This window comes from Rhinolophus ferrumequinum, chromosome 12 (genome assembly GCF_004115265.2).
Source record: "Rhinolophus ferrumequinum isolate MPI-CBG mRhiFer1 chromosome 12, mRhiFer1_v1.p, whole genome shotgun sequence".
Lineage (NCBI taxonomy): Eukaryota > Metazoa > Chordata > Mammalia > Chiroptera > Rhinolophidae > Rhinolophus > Rhinolophus ferrumequinum.
The window spans coordinates 65308608-65326539 of NC_046295.1; the positions used below are offsets into that span (position 1 = coordinate 65308608).

Below are 17932 nucleotides of genomic sequence, written 5' to 3' on the forward strand. Positions count from 1 at the left end.
GAGAACTGGACGAGCAGGCCAAGCGCGCCTGAATGGGCAGCCCAGGGACTGCGGGCCTCTCGTGGGGATGGCACTTCCAGCCTCGAGCGGTCTTGGAGCCAGGAGACCTGGTGTGGCCGCCGGGTCCTGCGCGCTCCTGGGGAGGACTGCGGTCCTAGCCGCGGTGGCTGCCCTCGCAGTTGGGACGCCAGCGCCATTCCGCCTCTGGCCAGCGTCTGCTCTGTCAGGTGGAAACCTTCCCATTCAAACCAGCGCGGGCCAATCAGGGACTGGCGCGCCCGCCTGTTCAAACGCGCGATTCAGCCCGGCCTCCGGCTCCCGCCTGGGAGACCGGTGCGGGGCGGGGAGGTGGGGTGCGGGTGAACCTGCTGCCTCGGTTACTGTGGAGCAACACAGACGCTTCGGGTTACAGGCTCACCCTCCCGACCCGGAGCGGGCGGCCATGGAGCACTCCCTGCACCGCGTCTCCCTCGGGAGCCGGCGTGCCCACCCGGGCTTGTCCTTCTACCTCACCACCTTTGGTAAGTGCCCTCTGCGGCCCGCTGCCGGGACTGCGGCACCCTGCTCTCAGCGCCCAGAAAGGGCGCCCCCGTGGTGATAGATGAGGCTGGGAGCAGATGAGCCTTCTGTTTGGGGGCACACCTTCTCTGGCCTCTTCCTCCTGTGGTTGCCCAGGTGGGGCTCAGGACACAGGCTCAGACCGTTCAAGCTGCTGGGCACCACCTGCTCCCTGGCCACTGGTGCCAAGTGCAGTTGGTTCTGCCTCACTGGGCTGGAATAATCACGCCCCAGTTAATCTTTCAGAGACCCGGTTTGTCACCGCTGAGTTTCCCATTAGCAAGCAGCTCAGGGTTAAATCAAGGTCTTGTTGCTACGTCTCAACCTCTCCTCAGTTCTCTTTCCTTTGGTGCAGGGACAGGGCAGGTGCCAGGTTAGCCCAAGTGGCCTTGTTTCCTTGTGGGCTAACCTTGGAAGCAGTGTGACTGCTCCAGTGGACATCTGACCTGTAAGAGAGATGGGAGAATTCTCTTCTCCAGGAGTGAGCAGGCTCTCAGGAGGGTCACAGGGCTGCTCTGGGGACTTGAAAGGAATGGGCAGTGGGTGCCTGCTCCCAAGCCCCTAGGTAGCAGGACTGAGTTCCCCGAAATAACAGCTGGGTAGCAGCTCCCCAAGGGTCCAGGCAAACCCAGCCTTCCAAGTAGCCATAGTAAAGCTAATAGCCGGGTCCTAGAATACAGCCCTTTACAGTTCTCCATTCCTTTCCTCACTGGTTCTGCAACACCTTGTGGAGAGGGAGTTGTGTTTCCTCTGTGAAGACTTGAGATCCAGAGAGAGGAAGGCCTCCCAGTGAGCCAGTGACAGGAGTTGGTACCTGAGCTCAAGCCTTCTGAGACGACCTGTAAGGCACATTTGTTTTGAACTTGTATACAATTTTTTTTATGAAGGTTGGGGAAGTTACTGCAACATAAGTGGACTTTGCCCAGATTTCAAAGACAGAGCACCTGGGGAGTTAGGCCCTTCCTGGGTCCGGGTCCCTACTCTCAGGCTACCTCTGTTGACACACTTGGCTCTTCACAACCTGTCTTTTCCTCTAGTGGCAAAGGAAGTGATGGAAAAGCAGTGGCTTGGCCCCTAGAAGTGGCTGTGGTCTGGCATCCTGGAATTCACTGGTCCAGTTGGTGGAGGATAGTAATGAGAGTAATTGACTAGCCACCACTATTGAGACCTTTCCGTGTGTCGTGCCTTGTGCGACGTGCTTTACCTACATTATCTCATTTAATCCTCCCAACCCTCGGAGGCAATTCCTGTGAACCCCCCCATCACCCCCCCGTGGGATTTGGGACTGTACTAGACAAAGGAGGTCTCTGGGATGGTCTGAGTTGGTGGCGCTGGAGTGGTCAGAACGAGTGTTGGGAGCTGGAGACCCTGCTACCTTAGCTGTTTCCTGATTCAAATGTAAAACTATGTTTCACTGTTTTCTCCTCTTTATTCTCATGGTGAGATGTATTCATTGTTGAAAACTTAGTGACAAGAAGAAAGTAAGAATCACCTGTAATCTGAAATCTGACTCCCCAGAAAAGACCATTGTTAACATTTTTTGGTTTATAAACCAAAATCCTCAGACTTCTCTCTCTCTCTCTCTCTCTCGGATCTAATTTTAACAAAATTCGGATCATATTGTAAGTACAGTTTTGTAACCCGCTTCTTTTCCTTACTGGGATGAGGTGACTATTCCCTCGCATCCGTCCACATGTCTTCTGTTGAATGAATCTCCCTGCCAGATCTGGGAAGTTGAGGCGTGTCCAGTGCAGCAGGGAGTGGATGCCCTGCCCAGCCATGGCCTCAGGGCTGGGTCGGATGGGGAGCAGGGAAGGTGGCTGCTTGAACCAGTCAGTGCCTGACCTGAGTGTGCAGTGGGCGGCAGGAACCTGGTGGGGTCGAGAGCCTCCTGCTCTAACGTCTCCTCCTGCCCTAATGTGTGCAGTCTCCTCTCAATGTCCCCGAGGACACTGATGGACACTGGAAAAGTTCTCGCCTGTTTCCTTCATTAACTGTTTTCTTGACAAATGCCACCCCTCTTCCAGGCTGCTGACTTTTCTTCGTACAGCGAGGGATCTTTGCCTGTCTGATCATGAGTGAAGATTCATATCAGTGGTTACCAGCCTGGCCAGTTATCAAAAGCACCTGGGGAGCCTGTTAAAAACAGATTTCTAGGATCTTCTCCCAGAGATCATGTTTTAATAGGTCTGGGGCGGAGCCTGAGAATCTAATTTTAAGAAGCCACAGAAGTATTTCAGCGATTCAGGCAGGTTTGGGAGCTATAGAGTCGGTTTTGGAAGCTATAGAGTCAGTCAGTTTTGTTAGCCATGAACTCCTCACCAGGAAGGTCTTTGCTAAGTTTTCCTCTGTTCCCTGGCCTTTCCCCAGCATGGCAGGTACCTGGCCTTCAGCATGGGGCTTTGCCCTGGTAGAACCAGATGAAGGTGCTGCCTAGCTGGTAGTTTCCTGAGCACAAACATTTAAAAAGTTTTCTATTTAATTAATTTTATTTTTACTTTGTTTCAATTACAGTTGATAATATTATATTAGTTTCAGGTGTACAGTAGAGTGGTTAGACATTTATACAGCTTACGAAGTGATCCCTGATAAGTCTAGTACCCACCTGGCACCACACTTATGTACTGGAATCTTCTTGACTGTATTCCCTATGCTGTAGTTTATTTACATCCTCATGACTGTTTTGTAAGTGCTAGTTTGTACTTCTTAATCTCTTCATCTTTTTTACCCAGCCCCATCTGGCAACCATCAGTTTGTTCTCTGTATCTATGAGTTTGTGCCTGTTTTGATTGTTCATTTATTTTGTGTTTTAGTTGCCACATATAATTGAAATCATATGGTATTTGTCTTTCTCTGTCTGACTTATTTCACTTAGCATGATACTTTCTAGATCTATCTGTGTTTCTGCAAATGGTAAGATTTCATTCTTTTTTATGGCTGAGTAATATTCCATTGTATATATGTGCCACCTCTTCTTTGTCCAATCGTCTATTGGTGGACACTTAGCTTGCTTCTGTATCTTGGCTATTGTATATGAAATGTCCTTCTTTGTCTCCTTATAGCTTTTGTTTTAAAGTCCATTTTGTCTGATAGAAGTATTGCTGACTACAAACATTTAAAGGGGAGCTAAATTTCCAGCATCTCTGTAACTATAGAGACAAAATTATTTTGACCAGAATTTCTTTCAGGGAGAGTACTACACGGTATGAGTTGTGGTTTATGTGTTATGTGTGTGTGCACACATGAGCACAACCCCTTGCCCCCCAATAAGGGGAATGTTCAAGTAACAGATAGCTGTGGACATTGGATGATATAACCCCACTCTTTTTAGAATTGTTATTCCCAAATGAACCTGCAAGGTGAAAGCTGTGGGGAGCGTCTCTGTGTGTAGGCTCTAGAGGAGTGTCTGGGATCTTTGGTTTGCCAGAGGGAAGTCAGGAAGATGAAGGCAGAGTAGACTAAAGAATGGCATCCACTTGCTGGGCGCTTTCTGTTTTTCTGTGGCAGTACACTGGGGTCCTGTCCCACTCTTTTCTGTGCCTCTCATTAGAGGCCACAGAGAGTTGTTAAAAAATCCATTTTGTGTAGTGACAATGTAGCTTGGGAACAGATGCCAGCCACCTGCTTGGTGTATTGGGCAGTGGGAAGGCAGATCCTGAACTGGATGCCCCTGCCCACTGCCCCTGGCTCACTTGCTGCTCTGAGTCTGAGACATCCCCTAGGCTTGGCTGGGACACCCATCCAACTGTCTTTCAGGAGCTCATTTACTGGTCAGAGCGCTGAGCCATTACTGGCTTTTCTGCACTTTGGAGTCCATCTGCTTGGGAGCGTTCAGAAATTCTCAGTTTCTGGCCTAGTGATAGCCCTTTGTTCACTTTTCTAATTCTGCTCTATATAGTCTTTTTGAAAACCTTTTTATTATGAAATATAACATGTATACAGAAAAGTGTTCCCCCAAATAATGTGCAGTTCAGTTATTTATCACAAAGTTTAACTTTCGCTTGGGTCAAAAGTAGAGCATTGCCAGTATTCAGAAGCCTCATATTTGAAGATACGTAGCTTTTTTTTTTTCTCTTTTTAATCATTCAGTTCAAAATATTTTCCAGTTTTTTAGTCATTTCTTCTTGTATCCATGGGATATTTAGACGTATATTTCTTAATTTCCAAATATTGGGCATTTTCAGGTACTAGTTTTATTCTTTATCTTACATTTTGCTCAGAATACATGCTCTGCATCCTGTTGGTCCTTTGATGGCTCAGCACACAGTTTTTATAAATGTTCTGTGTGTACTTGGAAAGATCTGCAGTGGTTGGGTGTAGTGTTCTTTGTATATATCAGGTTTAGGTCAAGTTTGCTAATTATGCTGTTCAGAAGGACCCCACTTCTGAGTCTATATTCTTGCTGACTTTTCCCCCATTTGTTCTGTCCATTATCCAGAGAGGTATGTTAAAATTCTTATTATGATTGTGAATTTGTCTATTTCTCATTATAATTCTGTCAGTTCTTTATATATTTTGAAGCAATATTAAAAGCACACAAATTTAGAATTATTAATTTTCTGGTGAATTGAGACTTTTATTATAATGAAGTCTTCTTTTATTATTATGAAGTCTTTTTTATTGTTATGAAGTTTTCTATTTTATTTTAGTGGAGATTAATTCTACTTATACTGATGTGAACATAGCTACGTAGCCTTCTTTCGGTTAATAATTGCCTGGCATAACTTTTTCCAACCTATTTCTTTCAATCTTTCTGTTTCTTTACGTTTTCAGTGTGCTGTGCCTATTACAAATGGTAGGCACAGAGTTGTTGTTTTTCTTTTTAATTCAGGCCTAGGATGATATCTTCCTTCAAAAAGATCTTTATTTGCTTCTGCCAGGTGCTTGAGGTCACTAACAAGCTGGGATAATACTAATTAAATGTTAGAGATTGAGATTGTTTGAAGTTGAGCTCCAGTCCCCGAGGAACAGTGTCTGATCACGGTTCACTCTGTTTTTAAGGATCAACCCTTTAGGGTTCCACCCCAAAAGGTAGGGGCTCAGAAGGACCCCACTTCTGGGCAGCCCTAATCTCCAACTCCTGTTCCTCTAGCCCTGAGAGGCAGAGAGAAACTGCTCAGCCTCTCAGCCTTTCAGTCACCTCTCTGGAACTTGAAAACACCCCCAGGAGAAAACTAGCCCAGGAAAACATTAAGCTTAATTCCGCAGACCTCCATTCCCCCAGATCCTGCTTTATAATTCCTCTCTATCTTGTTACATCTCCAAGAAGCTGCTTTTAAATATTTTGTCTAGCATTTCTAGATTTCCTCAGTGGGTCTGTCATTCCAGAAATAAAAGTTCCCTACATATGTTTCCTAATTCTTCTGAGTTTTTTTCTTCCTTCCTTCCCTCCCTCGTTCGGGGCGGGGGGGGGGGGGGTGCCTTCTCTTTGCCAGGTGCAGCACTGAGAACTAAAACTTAGTTTTGAGAGCTAAAACTTTGCAACAGCCCTCTGAGAACTGTATTGTTATTATTCTTTCCATGGTACTGATGAAGAAACTGAAGATATGGTGATTAAGGATCATCTGTGGTAGAACCAGGATCCAAACCAAGTCTTACTGAGTCCCAAACCCACTCTCTGCTCATAGTTCTATGCTTCCTCGCTTGTGTTTCCCATATTAAACTTGTCCTTCTGGAAAACTTTCTTTGATAGTGAAAAAAATAACATAGATATAAAACATATTGAAAATACATTATCGATTCCATTGTGTGTGCGTGTGTGTGTGTGTGGCTTAAAGCTACACACAAGCACTTAACAGACCTTCATCATTATAAAATAACCTATTTAACTACGGAGAAAAAGTCTATGATATGAAATAGATAAGGATGCCGAGTAACTTATACTATGGGGGAAAACTCATAATTTGGAATTAAAGTTATATGACTTTATCTATGACTTAAAAATCATTACAATAAAATCTGAAGGAAATCATGAAAGGCAGAGTAATAGGAATTTTTATATATTATAGTATTGTACACAAATGTGTGGAAAAGAAAAGTGCTCTGCAGGTGAAGCGTTTTCATGAATGTGCTGGGCTGCCCTTGGGTTAATGCGGGACAATTCCAGATTCTGCAGTTTAGCGGTAAATAGTATCTATCAAATGTGCATCAGAGTATCTAAAAGTGCAAATAGTATCTATCAGAGTGCATCTATCGAAAGTCTGTAAAAAAAAAAAGTCTGTATTAAGAAACCCAAGGTTCTCAAAAACAGGAGGTCTTCTGTTTCCTTAGTCATAAAACTGATTTATCTTAAAATTGCATTTTCTTAACAATTTTAAAATTGCTTCAGAATTGATCAGTTTGATGTCATCCAACTGTGGAGGCAATATGGCTTTGTGTTAGTTACATATTGCTTCATAACAAATTATCCCAATCTCTGTTGGCTTAAGAAAACACACATTTATCATCTCACTGTTTCTGTGAGTCAGGAATTTGAGAATGACTTAGCTGGGCAGTTTTTGCTCAGGGCTCTCACAGGGGTTCAGTCAGGATGTTAGCTGTGCTACAGATTGCTGGCTAGAACAATCTATTCCTGGAAGGAAAAGCAGCTTGGGAAACCACAGTAATATCAGGTTTCACAGGAAGGAGAGAGTCAAATGAAAGGGGTCGAATTGTCCCATCATAATTTTTATCCTGCTGCGGCAGCCCCCTCCCTGCTCCCTTTTGCTCTTCAGCTCTCTTTTTGCCAGTAGGCATCATTAAAAGCCAGGGCTGCTTCTCTGCATGCTTCTCAAGATTTTCCTTCTTCAAAACAACAGACACTTGAAATTCTCCAGGGCTGTATCCCAACAGCCATGTGGCTCCCAGTTCCCCAGCACCCTGCAGCCTACCTACCATTTCTGCCTTTGAGGGCAGAGAGTGAAATCGAGAAGCATGCATAACCCTCTCTGAGCCTTAATCAAAGCTGCTGTGTTGGTGAGGCAGCTGGGGACCACAGAGAGAGGGGGTGCCTGGCAGCTGGCTTGGCTCCCTCCCTCCTTTCTGCACATGCTGCTTGAAGGACAGACTTGTCCCCACAATTGGAGGGAAAAATCTGTGTTAGTGGCTGGCTGGGCTCCACATAGACCCCAAACTCCTTTGTACATGTGTCCTGATATTATCCCCCTTCCTGTGGCTTTCAACACATGACATTTCTTAAACGGGGATTACTTTTGGGGTGAATTGGGTTTTGAGATGACTTTTGCTTTATGCTAGTCAGGCAAGCCCCCTCATAGATATATTGTCTGTACACCCCGGGTTGGCAAAGGCTCCCTCTAGGACACATCTTGCTGCCCTCCGAGTTCAGTAATGTGTAGCCCCCATCTTCTTGCTTCTTTTTCCGAGGATGTCTCTTCCTTACTGTGTCCTAAGAGTCAGAGTTCATCTTCCTACAGTCCTCTAGTGAGGAAGGCCTGCCAGGTTGAATTTTTTCAGTTGGCTTCCGTACCCTTTTCTCCTCAGTGCCCAGTGAGTCTGCACTCCTCAAGTCCTGTGCACAGCAGAAATTGGGTTCGTTGTCTTCTTTGCGCTTCCTGAAGCTCACTCTCATCCAGTATTTTTCCTGCCACCTGGGGCCCCATCTGTTTTCCCTTTGCCTCTGGGCCCTGGCTCCCTGGTGCACTCCTGCAGTCTCTATGGCCACCCATTACCATCACCCTTTGCAGACAGAGTTGGTGCCCAGGGGCAGTCCCCAAGTGGGAATTGGGGATGTGCCCCCCACCCCCAGGCCCCTGAATACCCTGATGAGGGTGACTTCAGGCCCTTTAGCCTGAACATTCCTGGGTACTCTCACAGGACACACCCTCAGACTGGGAAGAAACTGGGGATATTGACAGGGCCAGAGATTTGGGGGGCTTGTGAGGAGCTAGATTAGCTGGTACTTAGACCAGCTGAAGGCTCCAGGGATTCAGCTGACTTCCCTTCAGGAGGTTTCTTTCTCTATACTTGGGGCCATTTTTTGGAGCCTGCCCTCTCTTTGGCTACCTCTTGGCTTCTCAAGAAAAGCTGTGGTTCCTTGTCCTGTGCCTGATGGCGCTCTCTGCTCCTGAATCGTGGGGCTGCATGGGCAGATGCAATGGTGCACACTAGAAGGCTGTGAGTGTTCTAGAAGACGGGCTCGGTGCACAGGAGACAGTGCTGGACTTGAGGCCAAACTCTGGTCTTCAGTTCTGGTTCAGCCTATGTTAGTCACTCTGGGCCTGGGGCAAGTCACCTTCCATCAATGGGCATGACTGTTTCGGCTACCAAATGAGGAGGTAGGACAAGACGGCTTCAGGGGCCTCAGACGGAATGTGCTAAGTGGGGAGCACGGGACAGGCATGGCTGTGGTAAGGTATGCCTTGCACTGGGGCCGGGAACCTGGTCTGCTGGGTCCGGTTCCTCTGCTGTAACAGCGTATAGGGCACCCTGGCCCTCCCTAAGGACACGTGCTTGGCAGGGCTGGAGGGGAACTGCGTGGAGCTGTGTAGACTAACCTGACTTCTGAGCCAGTCTTCACTTCCACCCTTCGCCTTGACGGTGTCCCTGTCTGGGCCCCTGGGTTGTGAGCTCCCGGAGGACAGGCACCAGGCTGTTCAGGTCTCGCCTTCCTCACTCAGGTGTCCAGCAGATGTTTGTCAAACGGAATTAGGGACATTTGTGTTGGGAGGTTTCTCCATCCTGATTTCTGGGAAAGGGCCATTGGTAGGTGATAAGTGATGTGTAGCACAGTGGTTTCCACGGCTTTGGAAACCACATGTGTTCCGACCGGGGCTGGCTTTCTGGTTGACCTGCGGGGTTGCTGCACTGGTAAGTTTCAGAAGAAATGTTTCATGTTAAGCATAGACGCCTTTGTGTTGATGAGATCCAATCATGGCTGCTTGGCCCTGTTTGTCTGTTTCTGTCCTCCTTCTCCCATCTCACATTGGATCAGGCACAGTTTTTGTAGCAGGTTCTCAGCTCTGGGGAGCCCCAAAGTGGTAATTGCTCGGGCCTTGAGCTAATAATACCATGGATTTTCCTGGTGTCTTTCATCCAAGGACTTCCTCACCCTCCAGCGTTATCTGATCCCCACACAGCTCAGAGAGTGCGATAACCCCTATTATTAGCTCCACCTCACAGCCTTGGACATTGAGGCTCTGAAAGAGGAGATGGGTCAGATGTGGAACCGGAACAGGCCTCCTGGGCTTCTGAAATCAGTGTCCTGGGCAGGAGAGCAGCAGGGATTTCTGATGGGTAGAGAACTGGACCAGGGTTTGCTGGAGCCTGGAATGCCTGGGCTTGTAGCTTAAACACCCGGAAGTGCGAGGAGCAAGTGGTTGCCAGGTCACAGTGGTGGGTGGCCTGCTGCAAAGCTTCCCTCCTTTCTGTTCTCCAAATCCTGCCTAGCCTTCCTCTAACCAGCAACAAAGCACAAGTCCCAGTTCCATGGGACATGTCCAGAGGTGAACACTTGGGATGTTGAGGCATGTCATACTGTGCCATGAGGGACAGTGGGAAGGGCTGTAGACTTTGGTCTAGAGGAGAGAGCCCAGACTGCAGAATGAGGTCCACTCAACAAAAGTTACTGAGAGGCCACTTTTGACTCAATAAAGATGGAGCGTTGAACAATCAGAGCTATCTCAAAAACGAAAGGTTTCCCACTTTAGGAAGTGAGTTCCCCAGCGTTGGAGGTGATCAAGTAGAAGCAGATGACTGCTCGACATGGTTGTCATGGACGGAGCAGATGCAAGGGCTTTCCAGTTGATGTGTGGGGTCGCTGCAGGCTGGGAGGCCCTTCCTGTCCTCCTTGCCTCCCCAGTGTGTGTGCTTAAGCTCAAGTTCAAGATCAAGTTCAGTGGCTTCTTGAGGTTCCAGGAAGAGTCTGTTGGACTGACAAGATTTTTCAACATGTCATTGAGGAAGAGGAGTCCTCTCTCTCCTCTGTCCTGGCTGGAGGTCCACTGGGTTTCTGTGAGGAGGAGCTGATGTTTTGTTTTACGTTGCCTTGCAAAGTAACGAGCTCCTCATCCCCAGAGGAGTGTAAGCCTAGGCTGGAGAACCACTGCTGGCGGTGTAGCAGAAGGGACTTCTGGTGTGTTGAGGAGGCAGAGCTGGATGGCTTCTGAGCTCCCTTCCAACTCAGAGACTGAACGAACCTTAGAATCACTCCACATGAACAAAAGAGCATTCCTGTCACTGTTACTCCACGTTTCATCCAGCACGGGGTCGAGGTGCAGTTGTTTCTGTCGTTGTTTCCTCAGGTCAGCTGAAGCTGTCGATTGATGCCCAGGACCGGGTTCTGCTGCTGCACAGTGAGTATGGCTGTGTGCCAGGCCCACCAGGGGCAGGGTGGGCCACTCAGCCCCCACCTGGAGGTACAGGGGGTGTTACATGGGCCAAGGCTTCTTTTCTCATCTTTGTATAGTGTCCTGCCACGTGTCCATTGGAAAAAAAAGAGTGTATTCACTTGGGACTCTTACTAGGGACCTTTCCCTGGTCCTGTTCCGGATGCGATGGAATCCACCTCTCCATTTATCCATTTGTTCACCCTTCCATTCAGCACACAAATAGTTATTGAGCTTTGGTTATGGTTCCCGCTGCCTGAACTCTTCGATTCGGCCCAGAAGGCCTATCTCTCTAGGCTCCTTGGCTATTGCTGCTAAAGGCACCCTTCACCCCCATTCTGTCCAGTTACGTGCACCTCCCGCCCCTTGAATGTGTCATGCTTGCTCATGCCTCTGTGCCTTTGCATCCTCTGTTCCTTGTATCTGGAATAGCCTGCCTTCTTTTTGAACTCCTTCTGAAAAATAACCCTCCCTCCCTCTGAGTTGCAAGAACTATGCCTGCCTTCATCATCATTAAGACTCAGGAAGGAAGGCTCCTTCTGCCTCATGTTTTCCCCTCCAGGAATCACTCCCTGATCTACCTGCATGTGCTGTTTGTTTCCTCCCCCATGTCCTCATACAGCCCTGACTACATTGTGTTCCCCTGGTTTATCCAGGGTCTTTCTTCTCACCAGAATGGGGGTACATCCCCTGAGAGCCAGGGAGACCCCCGGGCTCATCAGGACCGGATCCTGCCCTCCGGGCCCACGCCCTTGAGGGGAAGCACGCACACAGGAACAGTAACTAGGGTACCAGGCAGCGTAGACCAGCAGGCGCCTGGGGTCCTCCGGTCCTGGCCTTGGGGGGCCCAAGGTGAAGTTCCCAAGGACCAGCAGAACGGGGTTCTTTGCCCGCCAGAGCCCGACTCCAGCTGTGCAAACAGTTTTTGCAGCGCTCATGTTGGCCTCAGTGCTCCATTTGTCCTGCACAGTTTGGTTTGGCTTCAGCCCAGTCTCAGGGCTTCATCCCGTCCAGCCTGTTCCCCTCTCTCCTTTGGCTCCCCAGGCCTCATGCCTCAGACTACAGAGCTCCGTCCAAGCCAAACCCCAGGGCTCTATCAAACTGAACATGAAAGAAAATAGAGAAGAGGCCCAGCTTCTGTCAGGTCTGCTGTCTGATTTCTGCAGCTCTCAGGCAAATGGGCCACGCTTGCTTTCGTGACCAGACCTGCAGCCCACCGCCACCTATCCCTTGCCTTTATTTATTATTCTTTTCCTTAACAAACTTTGGTTGAGCAGTGACTTATTTGCCAGGCTCCGTACTAACCACGTTAGACACATTACCTCATTTGATCAGCACAACCACCCTGTGAAGTGGGTATTATTTTCATAAACTCACTTACAAAAATGGCAGACTCCGTCTCGGGGGGTGAGGCGCTTGCTCTGGCTCACCTGGCCAGTAAGTGGCCGGGATTCATGCTGTGTCTGTCTACCTCTGGGCCCCCGCTTGGCCTGCGGTGCTCTACTGCCCGTCAGCCGCAGCACAGCTCCCTGTGCAGGGCACGTTCTCCGCCTGGCCCCTCCATTCCCAGGAGGAAGTCTTGTGTGGAGGAAAGAACACCGGCCGGGGAGACCGGAGACGTGGATATAAACCCAGCTCTGTCATCCCCGTGCTTTGTGACTTTGGATAAGTTTCTTCCTGTCTTTGCCACATCTTCCCCATTAAATGAGGGGTTGGACTCAATAAATGTTATGTTTCCTTCCAGCTGTAAGATTCGGGGGATTGAACACACCTTCTAATGCCTCAGTGAGGGCGCTGGTGGGAGTGGAGTAGACCAGAGCGGGTTACTATCCAATGGTGGTTATGCAGAGTAAGGGCCTGGTAATAATCTTTCCCACCCAACCCACCCCAACATTTTAATTCTCTGTTTAGTCATTGAAGGCAAAGGCCTGATGAGCAAAGAGCCTGGCATCTGTGACCCCTATGTGAAGGTACGTGATGAGCTGGAGGTGGGGCTGGGTGGGGTGGGGGCTGGTGAGGGGCCATGTCACCAAACCCCTTCTTGGTGCCACCCTTTGTGGGGCCCTGTCCTGGCATCTGACTCTAGTGGCCTGGGGCTCCTCATGCTTCCCCAGCATCTGACTGCAGATGCCACCCTGTCCTCTGCAGAGGCTGGTGTGAAGGATACCTGGGAAGCCTTCACTTTGGAGATGTGCAGAGTGAGCTCCGGGCTTAGGTAGCTACATAGCCACGAGGGGTTATCTAATGCTTACTTTTCTCCACTTCAAGATTTCTTTGAGCCCTGAAGATAATCGACTACGCCGCCAGAAGACGCAGACCATTCCAGACTGCAGAGACCCAGTCTTCCATGAGCACTTCTTCTTGTAAGAGTCTGGTGCAGCCGGGCCCTGGAGAGGAGAGGGAAGGAGTGTTTATCTGGAAACAGCTCTGTTTGCCAAATCTAGAACTAGATCTAAGCAGAAAAACAGTGACTTCTAAAGGGTGTCTTTGTTTTCTCATTCACTTGTGTCCTTGCATCCCTGGCACCCGGCCCAGCAGTGAGGTCCACAGTGATAAGGACTCACTTGGCTTGTTCTCATAACTAAAATGCCCAGCCTGAGGCTGGCAGTCCCTGAAGAGGAGGCAGTTTCCCACTGTGCTTCGGGCCAAGCAATCTCCTTTAGCAGAAGGAATTTTCCAAGCCAGAGATGTTTTGCCTCCCCACCCGGTTCCCCCTCCCCTTTTTAAAACTTGCTAACCTCTCTGAGCCCTGGCTTCCTTATTTGTAAATAGGGCTAATAATAGTGCCAACCTGAGAGAGCTGAGACGTAAGGAGACAGAGTAACACCAAAAGTCAGCTGCGGTGGTTGTTATTGTTGTTATTTCTTTCCTCCATCCTTGAACTCTGGGGCCAGTGGGAAGGTAATGGACATTTTGTATTTTCCTATTAGTGGAAAATTAATACTATTTTGTTGTTTTTCAAACTCTACAAGATAATTTTGCTTATTGTAGAAGAATGGAAAATACAGATATGTAGAAGAAGAAAAGAGAAAACACCCTTAGCTCTATTGCTCACTGATACGCCTTGGTTTGTTTCTTTTCAGATTTTTGAATGTGTGTGTGTGTGTGTGTGTGTGTGTGTGTGTGTGTGTGTTTATAAAAAATGGAATTGTTCTGTAATATTGTATGGTAACCTCCCTTTTGTCCTTAGCAACGTAATGTATACTCTTTCATGTATGTCAATACTTACTACCTCCCACATTATTTGTACTTGAGTTTTGTAATCAGCTCCTAATGGTTGGATGTGTAGGTTCTTTCCACCTTTTGCAATTATGTGGCATTCTGTGGGTCTGGCCTGGAGCTCCGCCCTGTGAGTGCTCTGACTGTCCGGTTTGCTTTGCAGTCCTGTCCAAGAGGAAGATGAACACAAGCGCCTCCTGGTCTCTGTGTGGAACAGGGCAGGTGATTCCAGGTGAGCGGATGTGCTGAGCTGGCAGAGGGATCCTGCTCTGGGCCTGTGGGTGGCAGCCAGGAGGCCAGCAGGGGCTCAGTTAGTGCTTGTTGGACAAATGAGCACTAGTGGCAACGCTAAATTTGCCGCCTCCTGAGTCTCCACCACTCCCGCTGATGCCAGCACCGTGTTGTCAAGGTGCGTTCGCTGTGCCCTTGGTGTCAGTAAGACACTGTTGGGCAGTGTCCATGTGGCTTCTGCTTTCAAGGGACTCGAGATGCTGAATGGAGACAAGTGACAGTCATAACAGGCACAGGCCCAATCCCATAGGAGTAGAAGCTTCGTGGAAAGTGGGCCCTTTTCTCTCGTAGTCACCACTGTACCCAGTGCCTAGCGCATAGAGGTTTAGTGAATATTGGTTCAATGAATACAAGAGTGAAATGAGTAATAGGACAGTAAGTGTGGGAGGAGGGAGAGTTCATCGTGGGCTGAGGTGATCAAGGACTCCTTCGTGCAGAAAGGGGATTTTCAACATGGGGCAGAGATCTAGAATAAGACAAGGACAGAGATTGGAAAGGGTGTTCCAGGCAGGGGCATAGCACGAGCTAGGGGCAGGAATGTGCCTGGTGTGCTCAGGCTGCCATGAGGGGGCCGGTTTAAGAGGCGCAGAAGTTTTGGGTGGGAGAATCCGAACAGGCTGATCTTGCAGGCAGCCCGGAACACTTGGAGGTCAGCTGTGGTCATTAGTCATGACGTTTTGTGCAGAGCAGAGGAGGAGAGCTAGGTAGGTGAGGGTGAGGATTCGCTGCTACCCCGAGGGGGTGAGTGCCCGTGGCCGATGGCCATGCCACCTGTGAGCAGCAGGGGCTCCTTCACCTGGAGGAGCCCAAGAAATCTGGGGAGACCCTTTGGCCAGTAACATGTGTCAAGCAATCATAGACCAAATGGTGACCGAAAAAGGGTCGAGGTGAATGCAAATCAGCTCAACTCACCAGCTTAGGCCCAGAAAATATTTTTGCGTTGAAAGCTTTTTAGTACCCTAATTTTATAGCTAGCATGCTTTTAAAGTTGAGCCTTATTCAACCTTCATAATGAAGCAGAGGATCTACTTTTTAATCATGGAATGGTGCTTATGGTTCTGTATACCTCATTCATTGGGCTGCCATTTCCAGGGTACCAATTTGGCAACATTATTGTAAGTGCTGGGGACACATGGGATCAATCAGAGACCATCCTGCTCTCGAGAGGATCCCTGATAGAGACTTGGGGGTGTGGGTGAGGAGAACATCACACTGATAACAGGAGCAGCCATTTAGCTAGTGTTGACCACAAGCCAGGGGTTAACGGTACAGCCTCTCATTCAATTCTTAAAACAACTCGACTTAAAACAATTTTTGTCTTAAGTTTTCAGAGGAGGAGACTGAAGCTAAGAAAGGAATAACTTGCCCAGGGTCACACAGCCAGTGAACGGTAGAGCCAGGATGGGGACCCAGGCAGTTAGACCCCAGGGTCCTCCCTCTTCACACTGTATTGCCTCCTGGATGTGCAGGTAAAAGGACAGAAGAAAGAGCCAGTATCATGAAGAAAGCTGGGCGGGGCAGGGCAGGGCAGGAATGGGGAGGGAACTGCAAACTTACAGGTGTTGCTGGAGGGTCAAGTGCAAAGTAGGGACTGACTAGAGAGAAGAGGAAGAAGTTGGCATAAACTCCGTCTGATTCTGTAGGTTTTCTTTGGACTGTGGGTTTTCTCCTGAGGGCCAGTGGTTCTCAATCCTGGATGTACCTCAGAATCACCTGGGATGCTGTGAGCAACACAAGTTCCCACATCTGAATGTTCATGTGCAGGGCCTAGGAATCTGCATTCACACACATTCTCAGGATGAATGTCATGCAGCCAACTTGGTGTTTGGGAATCTGGCAGTGGGGAGATGCTGAAGGGTGTTGAGCAAGGCGATGACAGACGTGTGTTCTAGACCTATCATCCTGGTAGGTGTTTGGAAGGTTGGGGAGGAGCTGGGAGACTTGGTGATCTGTGGAGAGGTGATTTAGGGATAGAGAGGAGGGAAAGAGATCCAGGGCACAGTTAGGAGGTTAAATCAGAAGTGCTTAGCAGTGATTTGGCTGTGAGAGTAGTGGGAGAAGTCAAAGATGACTCCTGGGTATCGGGTGGTGTCCCCCACAAAGCCAGAGTGTCTGGGAGGGGAAGGGGAACCCGCTTTGGATACTGTGAGATGCAGGTACCCGGAGCGCAGCCAGGGGAGAGCTGTGAGGAGGGCGACCTGGAGCTCAGGGGAGAGAGAGGTCTGTGCCCACAGTAGGGGTGTGGGAGCCATGACCAGGAAGGCGGTGGGTGAAATCTGGTCAGGTGAGTGCCAAGGACCAAGGCTCAGAATACTGTCTTGAAGGGAAAGCCCTGAAAGAGCCAGAGTGTCAGAGAAACATCTGGCCAGCCCACTGGGTGGAGGCAGGGAGTGGAGCAGGTGCTGGAGGCAGACACCAAACTGGGAGCTGCCGCTCCCTCCACTTCCAGACCAGAGCGAGCTGGAGAGAGCTGCTGGAGAAGAAGCCAGTGATGCAGTTCAGGGTTTTGTGAAAAGAAAGTGAGGCCAGGGAGAGTGAGTCAGCGCCCCGGGAGGCAGTGTGACAGAGGCAGTGAGTGTCTCTACTTGTTGCCTATTTTGGGAAAGTGAGATTCCTTATTAAACAAAACACAGTCGAACTCGTGGTCACAGTCCCAACCCAAAGCTCAAGAGGGACAGAGCAGGCTCTGACAGGCCTGCTTTCGGAACAGAGGGCCCTGCATAAGCGGCCAGCACTGCGGACACCAGCGCAGCCAGTAGGAGGCGCAGTGTGGATCCATTATCTCTGACCCAGCAAGCCTCTGAGCTGGCGGAGGCCGACGGAGCAATTGCAGGAAACTTCTGCCCTGATCAACGCTCTCAAATCAAATTGTGCTTCTCTGAAGGACGGACATTCAACTTATCAACATGAAAGACTATTACGGAAGGAAGGAAACAAACATTTATTGAACTATTCTCCGTGCCAAGCACTTTACATACATTATCTCAGTTAATTCTCATAACTACCCTGAGAGGTAGGAATTATTATTGTCCCTCTCTTCAGAGAAGAGGGAACAGAGGCTTTATGAAGGCTCAGGAACTTGCCTGGGGTCATATAACAGCTCATATTTATTAAGCACTTAATGTCCACTATGCATGGACATTAATCTAAGCATATTCCATGCATTATCGAATTTAATCCTCACAACACCATATAAGGTTGGTATTACTATTGTTGCTCTTTTACAGGTGAGGAAACAGGCACAGAGAGGTTAAGTAACTTGCCCAAGGTGACACAGCAGTATGCAGTGAAAACAATGTGCAAATCCAGGCAGTCTGGCACCAAACTTGTGTACTCGTAATCACATCATAGTACACTTGACCGTCTCACACAGGTGATAAATGACTCCAAAGCCATATTCTTTCTGTGTCAGTACACGTGTTCCTCAGGCCTCGGACTACTTCCCATAGCATTTATAATTGTAGTTTTATATAAGTCATCCAGCTGAATATGTGGCAGTTACATTTTGAAACTGGTAGGAGATAAAAAGGAAGCCCCTGTTT

The 17932-nt window shown here is 48.7% G+C and overlaps 1 protein-coding gene across 3 annotated transcripts in view; it reads left to right on the forward strand.

Moving 5' to 3' along the window:
* Window positions 1-294: 294 nt before the first annotated feature.
* The window catches only part of RGS3 (regulator of G protein signaling 3), a 110827-nt gene continuing 93189 nt past the window's right edge, over window positions 295-17932 (forward strand). Inside the window, exons 1-5 of one of the 3 annotated variants that reach the window (XM_033124072.1) lie at window positions 295-521; window positions 10797-10847; window positions 12792-12850; window positions 13149-13243; window positions 14263-14331. In XM_033124072.1, the coding sequence (XP_032979963.1) occupies window positions 443-521; window positions 10797-10847; window positions 12792-12850; window positions 13149-13243; window positions 14263-14331 (353 nt within the window). In that variant the 5' untranslated portion in view covers window positions 295-442. The remainder of the gene's footprint in view (window positions 522-10796; window positions 10848-12791; window positions 12851-13148; window positions 13244-14262; window positions 14332-17932) is intronic. The other 2 variants (XM_033124068.1, XM_033124070.1) reach the window with 2 other exon arrangements.